Source organism: Heterodontus francisci, chromosome 7 (assembly GCF_036365525.1).
Source record: "Heterodontus francisci isolate sHetFra1 chromosome 7, sHetFra1.hap1, whole genome shotgun sequence".
Lineage (NCBI taxonomy): Eukaryota > Metazoa > Chordata > Chondrichthyes > Heterodontiformes > Heterodontidae > Heterodontus > Heterodontus francisci.
In genome coordinates, this window is record NC_090377.1 from 12,264,290 (window position 1) to 12,277,925 (window position 13,636).

The 13,636-nt window shown below is 45.4% G+C and overlaps 1 protein-coding gene across 1 annotated transcript in view; it reads left to right on the top strand.

The window, feature by feature from the left end:
- The window catches only part of LOC137371850 (receptor-type tyrosine-protein phosphatase-like N), a 349,861-nt gene that overhangs the window by 294,322 nt on the left and 41,903 nt on the right, over positions 1–13,636 (top strand). Inside the window, exons 14-16 of the mRNA XM_068034799.1 lie at positions 2,483–2,695; positions 4,351–4,548; positions 9,777–9,924. Of these exons, the coding sequence (XP_067890900.1) occupies positions 2,483–2,695; positions 4,351–4,548; positions 9,777–9,924 (559 nt within the window). The remainder of the gene's footprint in view (positions 1–2,482; positions 2,696–4,350; positions 4,549–9,776; positions 9,925–13,636) is intronic.

Below are 13,636 nucleotides of genomic sequence, written 5' to 3' on the forward strand. Positions count from 1 at the left end.
AAATTTTTTCCCATGGAACTAGTGGGAATACTCTGTCACTCAGCACAGGAAAACCAAGTTATCATCTAACGCACGACATGCTGACAACCAGAACCTCCATTTTGAGCATTGTTGCCCTATCTAATCATATTGTACACATCATCGAGTTCACTGTAGTCTCTTAAAACAGAGCATTAAAAGCACAGAATAACACTGTTTTGTGATGAAGCCAAGACGATGAGTTTATATCTTAATATTTTCCTCTGGTTTCAGTTCTGTAATTCTGTCCATGTGTCAGCTTGTAGAGGGAGACAAACATGAATATTAAGCAACATGTACATTTAATTTACTGTATCTACGTAGACTCCTGTGTAGAACAATAACAGGACGAAACACCTTCCCATTCACTCCATTGTACAGAATCCCAATGGATCAAACCCCTTCCCATTCACTCCCATTGTACAGAATCCCAATGGATCAAACCCCTTCCCATTCATTCCCATAGTAAAGAATCCCAATGGATCAAACCCCTTCCCATTCACTCCCATTGTACAGAATCCCAATGGATCAAACCCCTTCCCATTCATTCCCATAGTAAAGAATCCCAATGGATCAAACCCCTTCCCATTCATTCCCATAGTAAAGAATCCCAATGGATCAAACTCCTTCCCATTCACTCCATTGTACAGAATCCCAATGGATCAAACCCCTTCCCATTCACTCCCATTGTACAGAATCCCAATGGATCAAACCCCTTCCCATTCATTCCCATAGTAAAGAATCCCAATGGATCAAACCCCTTCCCATTCATTCCCATAGTAAAGAATCCCAATGGATCAAACTCCTTCCCATTCACTCCCATTGTACAGAATCCCAATAGATCAAACCCCTTCCCATTCATTCCCACAGTACAGAATCCCAATGGATCAAACCCCTTCCCATTCACTCCCATTGTACAGAATCCCAATAGATTAAACCCCTTCCCATTCACTCCCATTGTACAGAATCCCAATAGATCAAACCCCTTCCCATTCATTCCCACAGTACAGCATCCCAATGGATCAAACCCCTTCCCATTCACTCCCATTGTACAGCATCCCAATGGATCAAACCCCTTCCCATTCATTCCCATTGTACAGAATCCCAATGGATCAAACCCCTTCCCATTCACTCCCATTGTACAGAATCCCAATGGATCAAACCCCTTCCCATTCACTCCCATTGTACAGAATCCCAATGGATCAAACCCCTTCCCATTCACTCCCATTGTACAGATTCCCAATGGATCAAACCGCTTCCCATTCATTCCCATTGTACAGAATCCCAATGGATCAATCCTCTTCCCTTTCACTCCCATTGTACAGAATCCCAATGGATCAAACCCCTTCCCATTCACTCCCATCGTACAGAATCCCAATGGATAAACCCCTTCCGATTCATTCCCATTGTACAAAATCCCAATGGATCAATCCTCTTCCCATTCACTCCCATTGTACAGAATCCCAATGGATCAAACCCCTTCCCATTCACTCCCATTGTACAGAATCCCAATGGATCAAACCCCTTCCCATTCACTCCCATTGTACAGAATCCCAATGGATCAAACCCCTTCCCATTCACTCCCATTGTACAGATTCCCAATGGATCAAACCCCTTCCCATTCATTCCCATTGTACAGAATCCCAATGGATCAATCCTCTTCCCTTTCACTCCCATTGTACAGAATCCCAATGGATCAAACCCCTTCCCATTCACTCCCATTGTACAGAATCCCAATGGATAAAACCCCTTCCGATTCATTTCCATTGTACAAAATCCCAATGGATCAATCCTCTTCCCATTCACTCCCATTGTAGAGAATCCCATTGGATCAAACCCCTTCCCATTCACTCCCATTGTAGAGAATCCCATTGGATCAAACCCCTTCCCATTCACTCCCATTGCCTATGAAATCTCAGTATGGCAAATGCTTTCCAATCCCTATGAGCCAAGCTACAATTGCATGTAGTCTAGGTGTTTCAAGCAATATTAAAGGTCAGAACTCCTTCCCATTTACTCCCATTTCTACCATTCCAAATGAATCAAGTCCTCTGTCATTCAATCCCAGTGGGAAAATTCCCAGTGGAACAAAGCTTTTCCTATTCACTTCCACTGTATCCAATCTGAAGGCACCAATCCTTTTCCAGGTGATTTCCTGATAAGCACAGGGAATGAGGATTAACCTAAGCGACAACACAAACTCCGGATCTTGGTCCTCTAGTTATCGCTGGGTGCTCACTTTGGAATATGAATCATTTTTGTGGAGAAGTTGTTTGGAGTGAATCATTAGGTGATGATTAAACAGCTGTCCTGGAGAGACCTGCAAATTGGTTGCGTCTTATGCAATCCTTCATCTCTGTGCGATTCACGCCTGTGACACATCCCTCGGAGAAAGAGCAGTGTGAATTACTCTCCATCTTTGTTTTATCCCCTGCGGTTTTTTATCTTTCTCATGTTTTCACAGAGGAATGCGTTCCATTCTCTGCCAAAAGCAGCAAGGCACAGCGACACTTTCCGTTTCCTGTTGCTGACCTTTATTGCCGTGGCTTGTATTGCTGGCATTCTGATTGCGGGAGCTGTCATCTTCTGCCTGAGACAGAATGCCAAGCAGCGTCAGAAGGAGAAACTGGCCGGACTGGGCCCTGAGGGAGGAACCGACACGTCCCTCGAATATCAGGTACACGTTTCGAATATCGGTACGCGCATCCCCCCAGTATCGCGGAGGGGGGCACTGATTAGCAAGGGCGTAATATGGAATTAGTCTGATGGTCAGGAACTGATTTGGTCAAGCACCTGTACAAAGTGTACAAATCAAAATTAAATTAGAGGGAGTAGCTGGTAATGATCTATTTCTAGCTGTATCTATCTTATATCAGGAATTTTACATTGGTGCGTGGCTCCCGTCCGTGTCTACATTTAGCATGGGATTAGGGTATGTAAACTTGTCACGTTGTAATTATGACCACTGGATGGATTTGTCGTCAGTCTGCCGTCAAATAAACTCAAGACAGGTTTAACAGGCAACAGGTTTGATACTGAGCCAGACAGAGCAGGAGGCAATTGGGAAGCCAGGAGTGTGGGCTAGAAACAATTTGCCTCTGGCACAGGAATGGCATCAGTCCGCACAGTTCACCACACTGATGCCTGTTTAATGATACCTGTTGGGAAATGCGAAATGGGAAGATGGTAGCATAGTAGCAATGTCACTCAACTGGAAATCCAGAGGCCCAGGCTAATGCCCTGGGGACACGGGTTCAAATCCCATCATGACAGGTGGTGGAATTTAAATTCCATTAATTAATAAATTCAGTTAATTAATAGAAATCTGGAAGCTAGTCTCAGTAACGGAGCCTTGAAAGTATCATCAACTGTCGTAAAAACCCGTTTGGTTCACTCACGTCCTTTAGGGAAGGAAATCTACCTGGTCTGGTCTACATGTGACTCCAGACCCACAGCAATGTCATTGACTCTTAACTGCCCTCTGAAATGACCTAGCAAGCCACTCGGTTGTCAAGGGCAATTAAGGATGGGCAACAAATGCCGGCCTTGCCAGCGATGCCCGCATCCCACAAAAGAATAAAAAAGTGAGGAGAGGTCCGACTTGCAAGCATCTCTACCTCTATTTAATGTCCTATTGACACAACAACAACTCGCGCTAATATAGCACCTTTGACGTAATAAAATGTTCCAAGGCATCTTCCAGTGAATGAAATTTGACACTGAGCCACATAAGGCGATATGAGGGCAGGTGACCAAAAGCTTGTTCAAAGAGGTGGGGTTTTTTTATGGAGCATCTTAACGGGGGAGAGAGAGGCGGAGAGGTTCAGGGAAGGAATTCCAGAATTTGGGGCCCAGACAGGTGGAAGTGCCAGCGCAATGGTGGAACAATGGGAATTCAGGATGCACAAGAGGCCAGAACTGGAGGAACGCAGGGATCTCAGAGAGTTGTGGGGCTGCAAGAGGTTACAGAGATAGGGAAAAGTGAGGCCACATCTAACGGTGTAAAGTTGACACTTGATTGAGCGAGTGCAGGGCAGACAGCATTTGGAGCTGTAGTACAACAGTTTCAGAGAAAGGGAAAGGGGAAGAGCAAATCTGCAAAAATAGAACTGGAAATTATTCAGAAGAAAACATTTGAAGGGCTCTGGGGAAAGAGCAGGGGGAGAGGGACTAATTGGATAGCTCGTTCAAAGAGCTGGCACAGGCCTGATGGGCCGAATGGCCGCTTTACAGATTTGACCATTCTATAAAGGCCTCTTTGGGGTTGACGGTAAAGGCAACAGACACAAGATTAAACAAACAGAAGCAACTTGCTCTTCTCTCTCTCGACAGGAGCTGTGCCGACAGCACATGGCGGCCAAATCATCCTACGCCCGCACGGAAACGGTGGACACGTCCCGTGTCAGCAGCGTGTCGTCTCAGTTCAGTGATGCTCCTCAAGCAAGCCCCAGCTCTCACAGCAGTACCCCCTCCTGGTGCGAGGAGCCCGTGCAGTCCAACATGGACATCTCCACCGGTCACATGATCCTGGTAAGCGACTGGATTGGACGGAAGGGAGAGTGATCCTTGAAAAGAGTATAGGGTTTGGTAGCAGAATGGGAGGAGAGAGGGGCGGGCGAAGGAGTGAGGGGTGGGTGGGCGGGAGTTGGGGGAAGAAGGAGTGAGAGGATGGAAGTGAGGGTAGTGGAGGAGAGGAGTTGGGGTGAGGGGTGAAGGAAGGCAGGGAGGCTGAGGTTGTGAGGGGCAAAGGGAGTGAGGGGGTGACACGAAGGAATGGAAGAAGGGAGAGGTATCAGAAGTGGGGGGGAGTGAGGGGAGGGTGGGGATGTGAAGGGATGGGAGTGAAGGATGAGGCGGAGAGGAGGAGAACTGGGATGGTCTGCATGTGTTGAACATCCAGTCGTATGTTCAAAGCCTTGGGATCCAACGTTGGGGTGTTCTTAACTGTTTTGAGTTGAGTTACACTGTTGGTTGATTTATCTTTAGAATACGAACATACGGATTAGGAGCAGAAGTAGGCCATTCGGCTCCTCTAGCCTGTTCTGCCATTCAATAAGATCATGCTGATCTGTTTGTGTCTGGAATTCCACCCTCCTCTTTACCCCTGATAACCTTTGATTCCCTTGCAAGACCGTTCAGATTCTTATAAACTTCAATCAAGTCTCCCCTCACTCTTCTAAACTCTAGTGAAAACAAGCCCAGTCTGTCCAACCTTTCCTCATAAGACAACCTGCTCATTCCAGGTATCAATCTAGTAAACCTCCTCTGAACCGCCTCCAATGCATTTACATCCTTCCTTAAATATGGAGACCAAAACTACGCACAGTATTCAAGATGTGGTCTCACCAATGCCCTGTATAACTGAAGCATAACATCCTTACTTTTATTTTCAATTCCTCTCATAATAAAGGATTGCATTCCATTAGCCTTCTTTATTACTTGTTGCACCAGCATACTAACTTTTTGTGACTCATGCACTAGAACACCTAGATCCCCTGCACCTTGGAGTTCTGCAGTCGTTCTCCGTTTAAGTAATACTCTGCTTTTTTATTCTTTCTGCCAAAGTGAACAACTTCACATTTTCCCACATTATACTCCATCTGCCAGATTTTTGCCAACTCACTCAACCTATCGATATCAATCTGCAAGCTCCTTATGTCCTCTTCACAACATTCTTTCCTACCTACCTTTGTGTCATCTGCAAATTTAGTTACCATGAAATTGCTCCCCTCATCTAAGTCATTGATATAAATTGTAAAAGGTTGAGGCCCCAGCACAGACCCCTGCGGGATTCCACTCATCACATCCTGCCAATCAGAAAGCACCCATTTATGCATACTCTCTGTTTTCTGCCAGTCAGCCAATTTTCTATCCATGCTAATATGTTACCCCCTGCACCATGAACTTCTAGTTTGTGCAATAACCTTTTATGTGACATCTTGTCATATTCCTTCTGGAAATCCAAGTACAGTATGTCAATAGGCTCCCCTTTATCCACAGCATATGTCACTCCTTCAAAGAACTCCAATAAATTGGTTCAACATGATCTCCCTTTCATAAAGCCATGCTGACTATTCCCAATTACCTTGGGTTTTTCTAAGTGCCCAGCTGTAGTCTCCTTAATGATCGATTCTAACACCTTCCACATGACAAACGTCAAGCTAAATGGCCTATAGTTACCTATTTTCGGCCTCCCCCCCCCCACCTCTTGATGGAACCTTTCCAGAATCTAGCGATTTTTGAAAAATTAACACCAACGCATCTAATACCTCATTAGCCACCTCTTTTAAGACTCTAGGATGAAACCCATCAGGACCCGGGGACTTGTCAGCCCACAGCTCCATCAGTTTGGTCAGTACCGCTTCCCTGGCGATTGTAATTTCACCAAGTTCCTCTCTTCCTTCCACTTCCTGATTTACAGCTATTACTGGAATGTTTTTTGTATCCTCTATAATGAAGACAGAAGCAAAATATTTGTTCATTTCATCAGCCATTTCCTTATTATCTACTATTAACTCCCTATTCCCACTCTCTAGAGGACCAGCACTCACTTTACTTACTCTTTTCCTTTTTAAATACCTGTAGAAACTCTTGCTATCCGTTTTTACATTTCTAGCTAGCTTCTTCTTATACTGTAATTTCTTTCTTCTGATTAACCTTTTAGTCATTCTCTGCCGTTCTTTATATTCTGACCAATTATCTGACCTGCCACTCATATTTGCGCAATTATATGCCTTTTCCTTAAGTTTGATACTTTCTTTAACTTCTTTACTTAACCATGAATGACGGAGCCTCCGCTTAGAATTTTTCTTTATATTAGGAATATACTTATACTAAGTATTCTGAAATATCCCCTTGAATGTCTGCCACTGCTTCTCTATTGATCTATCTCCTCGCCCAGTAGCCCAGTTCACTTCAGCTAGCTCTGCTTTCATGCCCACATAGTTGCCCTTATTTAAGTTTAAAATACTAGTCTTAGACCCACTCTTCTCTCTTTCAAACTGGATATAAAATTCAATCATATTGTGGTCGCCGCTACCTAGAGATGTCTTTACTCTGAGGTCATTAATTAATCCTGTCACATTAAACAAGTGTAATATAACCTGATCTCTGGTTGGTTCCACAACATGGAAACTATCTCAAAAGCATTCTATGACCTCCTCATCCAGGCTACTATTGCCAGTCTGATTTTTCCAGTTTATATGTAGATTAAAATCACCCATGATTATTTCTAACCCTTTATCACAAGCACCCAATATTTCTTCTTGTATACTTCGTCCTACATTGTGGTTATTGTTTGGGGGCCTGTAGACCACTCCCATTAGTGACTTATTTCCCCTACTATTTCTCATCTCCACCCAACCAATTCTACATCCTGATCTCCCGAACCGAGGTCATCTCTAACTATAATACATCCTTGATTAACAGTGCTACCCCTCCACCTTTACCTAGCTTCCTATTCTTCTTGAACTTTATATACTCCTCAATATTCAGGACCCAATCCTTGTCATCCTGCAGCCACGTCTCTGAAATGGCTACTTCAATGTGCGCTATCAGTTCGTCTACTTTGTTGTGAATGCTACGTGCATTCAGATACAGAGCCTTTAGTTTTATCTTGTTATCTTTGTAACATCTAGTCTTGACTGTTGACGTATTATTAGGTTTTTTTTCTCTCTGTCCTTTCCTGCCATTCTCTGACCTTTGATTCCTGAATTACTATTCTGCTTTCCTGCCTTGACTCTACCCCTTGGTTTGCTACATCTACCCAGGCTTGATCCCTTACCCCTCTTGTTTAGTTTAAAGTCCTCTCTACTTTCCTAGTTAAACAGTTTGCTGGAACACTGGTCCCAGCACGGTTCAGGTGCAGACCGTCCCAACGGTACAGCCCTCACTTTCCCCAGTACTGGTGCCAGTGCCCCACAAACCGAAACCCGCTTCTCTCACACCAGTCTTTGAGCCACGTATTCATTTCACAAATCTTATGTGCCCTCTGCCAGTTGGCACGTGGCTCAGGTAATAATCCCGAGATTATTACCCTTGAGGTTCTGCTCTTCAATTTGGTGCCTAGCTCCTCATACTGTCTAAGCAGAACCTCTTTCCTAGTCCTACCTAAATCGTTGGTACCTACATGGACCACGACAACTGGATCTTTCCCCTTCCACTCCAAGTTCCTGTTCAGCCCTGAGCAGATGTCCCAAACCCTGGCACTGGGCAGGTAACACAGCCGTCTGGATCCACGCTCTTGGCTGCACAGAACAGGGTCAATCCCCCTCACTATACTATCCCCTACTACCACTACATTCCTTTTTGCTCCCCTCATTTGAATGGCTTCCTGTATCACAGTGCCATGGCCAGTCTGCTCATCCACCTTGCAGACCTCGCTTTCGTCTACTCAGGTTGAGAGCACCTCAAACCCTGTTTGACAATTGCAAAGTCTGAGGCTCCTCCACTACTGTCTGTTCGGTCCCTTTACCTGCCTCACTCACGGTCACACCCTCCTGTCCCTCACTGCAGACCAAAACAGATGACCCTGTTCTAAGAGGTTTGACCGTCTTCTGGAACAAAGTGTCCAGGTATTTCTCCCCATCCCTGATGTTGTGCAGTGTTTGCAGTTCGGCTTCCAGATCAATATCCTGATCCGGAATTCCTCTAGCTGCTTACACTTTCTGCAGATATGTTTGTCCTGGATTGCCTTGGCATCCTGGAACTCGCACATACCACAGTGGCAACATAACACCTGTCCTGCAATTGTTACTTATGCTATCAGTTCATTCACTTTAATTACGTAATCATTTTCTTAATTAACTCCCTCGCTGTTTCCCAATCTACTGAGCTTAACTAGTATTACCAAATAAAAACCTTACAATTTCTAAAATTACCTGAGTTTTGAAAGATAAATGATGCAACATTCACCAACCAGTCACCTACCTTGGAGTTTTCCCCTCAAATCAAATCTCTTAAATTTATAGAGCGATACAGCACTGAAACAGGCCCTTCGGCCCACCGAGTCTGTGCTGACCATCAACCACCCATTTATACTAATCCTACATTAATCCCATATTCCCTACCATTCTCCTACCTACACTATGGGCAATTTACAATGACCAATTTACCTATCAACCTGCAAGTCTTTGGTGGGGAGAGGAAACCGGAGCACCCGGCGGAAACTCACACGGTCACAGGGAGAACTTGCAAACTCCACACAGGCAGAACCCGGAATTGAACCCGGGTCACTGGAGCTGTGAGGCTGCGGTGCTAATCACTGCGCCACTGTGCTACCCAAAACTCTGCTCTAAGGAGAACAATCCCAGCTTCTCCAGTCCCTCCAGGGTAATTGAAGTCCCTCATCCTTGGTACCATTCTAGTAAATCTCCTCTGCACAGTCTCCAAGGCCTTGACATCCTTCCTAAAATGTGGAGCCCAGAATTGGACACAGTACACTAGCTGGGGCCTAACCAGCAATTTTTAAAGGTTTAGCATAACATCCTTGCTTTTTTACTCTATTCCTCTATTAATAAAATCAAGGATCTCATATGTTTTTTTAACAGCCTTCTCAAATTGTCCTGCCACCTTCAAAGATCTGTGTACATACACCCCCAGGTCTCTCTGTTCCTGCATCCCCTTTAAAATTGCACCATTTAGGTTATTTTGCCTCTCCTCATTTTTCCTCCCAATCTTTAACAAGCACTCAGCTACGACCTCCTAGTACTCCTTCCTGACACATTATTAAACTTTTGACACCTTTGCTTCTTTTCCAGACATACATGGAAGACCACCTGAAGATCAAGGACCGTTTGCATAAGGAGTGGGATGCTCTGTGTGCCTACCAGGCCGAGCCTAACTCCTGCTCCGTTGGACAGAGTGAGGCAAATGTCAAAAAGAGCCGCAATCCTGACTTTGTTCCTTGTGCGTGTGAGAGGTTGTGTGATTTTTTTTTTAATACATGGGGAAAGAGCAGGGGGAGGGGAGAGGGAGAGGAATTTGTTGGAGATGGGCCAAACGGCCACCTCCTTTGTTGTACCATCCTGTGATTCCCTGCAATCACCTTGCCACTGGACCTTGCCAACCATGTACCATTGGAACTAGAGAGAGTCACGGGCTGACGGACAATGTTGACCAACTGTCTTAAGTTCGGTTTGTGGTCGCTTTTCTTTTTTGCAGGTATGGCTTACTGAGGTAAACAGAAATTATGTTGCTCATTAAACCCGGTCTCCCGCGTCCTCCCAGGTAGATGTATAAGGAGAGTGGGCGAGTTCTATCTGGTGTTTTGGTCAATACTTATCCACAATCAGCAACGTAATAGTAACCAGATATTCTGTGTTTTTTTTTAAATTAGTGATGTTTGCAGAGGGATAAATATTGGCCTCAGTTTAATGTCTCATCAGAAAGATGGCGCCTCCGACAGTGCAGCACTCCCGCAGTACTGTACTGGAATGTCAGCCTGGAATTTGTGCTCAAATCTCTGGAGTGGGATTTAAGGGGAGATGGTGGCGTAGTGGTAATGTCGCTTGACTAGTAATTCAGAGGCCCAGGTTAATGCCCTAGCAACATGGGTTCAAATCCCACCACGGCAGCTGGTGAAATTTAAATTGAATTAATTAAAAGAAAGTTGAAAGCTAGTCTTAATAATGATGTCACTAATGTCCTTCAGGAAAGCAAATCTGCTGTCCTTACCTGGTCTGGCCTACATGTGACTCCAGACCCACAGCAATGTGGTTGACTCTTAACTGCCCTGTGAAATGGCCCAGCAAGACGCTCAGTTGTCAAGGGCAATTAGGGATGGTCAACAACCCACAACCTGCTGATGCAAAGGCAACGATGTGACCGGGAACTGGTACATTGCAGTAACTTTCCAAAAGTTGGGCGCTGTTTATCCAAAAAGTTCGGGAAATTTTTCTGGCCTTGGATAATGGAATAATTCAGAGGATTTGTTCTGTACTGGTTCTAAGGAACACTCAGTACAAGGACTGAACAAACAGCACGGTGATGTAATTACACAGAGTATCAGTAGGTGCTTCAGTCTATTCTAATGAGTGGCATTTGTCTACACTGCATCCAACACTCTATGAGCTGTAACATTTAAAATGCATTCCTAACTAGGTTCCTTGTGTTCTTGCAGGAGCGGTTAGTTGGAGGAGCGAAGAGTTTAAAATAATCCGCCCATGATATAGCACAGAAGGAGGCCTTTCGGCCCATCAACTCCTGTGCTGTCCCTTTGAAAGAGCTATCCAATTAGTCCCACTCCCCTGTCATTTCCCAAAAGCCCTGCATATATCTCCTTTTGAAGTATATAACTAATTCCCTTTTGAAAGTTCCTATTGAATCTGCTTCCACCGCCCTTTCAGGCAGCGCGTTCCAGATCACAACAACTCACTGTGTAAAAAAAATTCTCCTGATCTCCCCTCTGGTCCTTTTGCCAATTATCTTGAATCTGTGTCTTCTGGTTACTGACCCTCTCACCAGTGGAAACAGTTTCTCCCGACTTACTCTATCAAAACCCTCCATTATTTTGAACACCTCGATTAAATCTCCCCTAAAGCTTCCCGTCTCTAAGGAGAATAATCTGCCAGAAGGTTAGAATGCAGAAGAGTAGTTGAGAGATGTTTTGTTTAAGCCAAGGAAAAAAGATCCATGAATGTGGGGACGTATGGCGTCTTCATTATTTTGTATTAAAGAGAAAAAAAATGTGCATTTATATAGCGCCTTTCATGACCTCGGTTCATCTCGAAGTGCTTTACAGCCAATAAAGAACTTTTTGCAATGTGGTCATTATTGCAATGTAGGGAACGTGGCAGCCAATTTGCGCACAGCAAGCTCCCACAAATGGCAATGTACTAATGACCAGTAATCTGTTATTGTGTTGTTGACTGAGAAATAAATATTGACCAGGGAGAACTCCCCTGCTGTTCTTCTGTAAAGTCCTGGAATCTTTTACGTCCGCCTGTGAGGGAACACGTGGCCTTGGTTTAACATCTTATCCAAAAGTCGGATCAAATTATTAAATCTGTGTCCTCTGGGTTACTGTTCCTTCTGCCAGTGGAAACAGTTTCTCCCCATCTACTGTCTCAAAATTCCTTCATAATTTTGAACATCTCTGTCAAATCTCCTCTTAACCTTAAAATAAAAGCAAAATACTGAGGATGCTGGAAATCTGAAATAAAAACTGAAAACTCTGGAAATACTCAGCAGGTCAGGCAGCATCTGTGGAGAGAGAAGCAGAGTTAATGTTTCAGGTTTGTGACTTTTCACAGTTCTGCAGTTCTGATGAAAGGTCACTGACCTGAAACGTTAACCCTGTTTCTCTCTGCACAGATGCTGCCTGAGCTGCTGAGTATTTCCAGCATTTTCTGGCTTTACTCCTCTTAGCCTTCTCTGCTCCAAGGAGAACAACCCCATTTCTCCAGTGTCTCCACGTAACTGAAGTCTCTCATCCCCGGTACCATTCCAGGAACTCTCCTCTCCAAGGCCTTGACATCTGTGGTGTCCAGAATTGGAGACAGTATTCCAGCTGAGGCAATTTCTAAAAGTTTAGCAAAACTTCCTTGCTTTTGTACTCTATGGGCTGGATTTTACCTTAGGCGGGCGGGAATTCGTCACCGACGTAAAATTCGGTGGCGAACCCGCTTCTGCCTAGCCCGAGGATCCGTCCCATATTTTACGGGTCCCCGGGCTATAATTGCCAATCAGCGGACCGGCAGCTCTTAGTCCCAGCAGCACCACCGGGAGCGGTGGCCACTGCTGGGACTGCAGTCCAGCCAACGCCATGGAGCCTGGAGACGAGCTAAGTTGGGCTTGCCTCACCAGGGGGATCGGTCCTTCCCTGGTGAGGCTGGAGTGGTCGTTTGGGAGGAGGGGGGAGTGGTCATTTGGGGGGAGGGGGAGTGGTCATTTGGGGGGAGGGGGGGCGTCTTGGGTCCCGGGGGTGGGTTGGGAGGCAGGGGTGGCCCTCAATCGGGCACCCTGTGCCCGGCTGCCATGGCTCCCCCCTGGGGCGCGGAAAGACCAGCAGCTATTGCAGGGCGGCCTTTCACATCCCCAGCACGCCCGTTAAATGGCCATTTAAGGGCCTTGATTGGCCTCAGGAGGGCAGGCCATTTCCCCCCACCCGACCATCGTAAAGTTGACCGGAGGCGGGAGCAGGGCGGGTAGACCTCCCGGAGCCTCTCGCTCAATTTTGCACCGCCCTCACACCACCATCCGACCCGCTGGGGCAGCGTAAAATTCAGCCTTATGTCTCTGTTTCTAAAGCCAAGGATCCTGTCTTTTAACTGCCTTCTCAACTTGTCCTGCTACCTTCAAAGATTGGTGCATGTTCACCCACAGATCTCTCTGTTCCTGCAGCCACTTTAAAATTGTACCATTTACTTTATTTGACGCTATATTTACTCATCCCCCGACTATATGCAGTGCAAAAGTCCCTGATGCACTCGTTTAGATCTTTCGTCACTCCACAGTTAATTATAGCACTTGAAAGCAAATCACAGGAACATTTAGTAACATATTTGCCGTTGGCATGGAGACGGGGCTAGGTTTATGTGTGATCCTGCTCCAATCCAGCCTCTGTCTCGATGCGGCCGGGAGCCCAATCACTAAACTTATAGCTGTTCTTTTCTTTTTA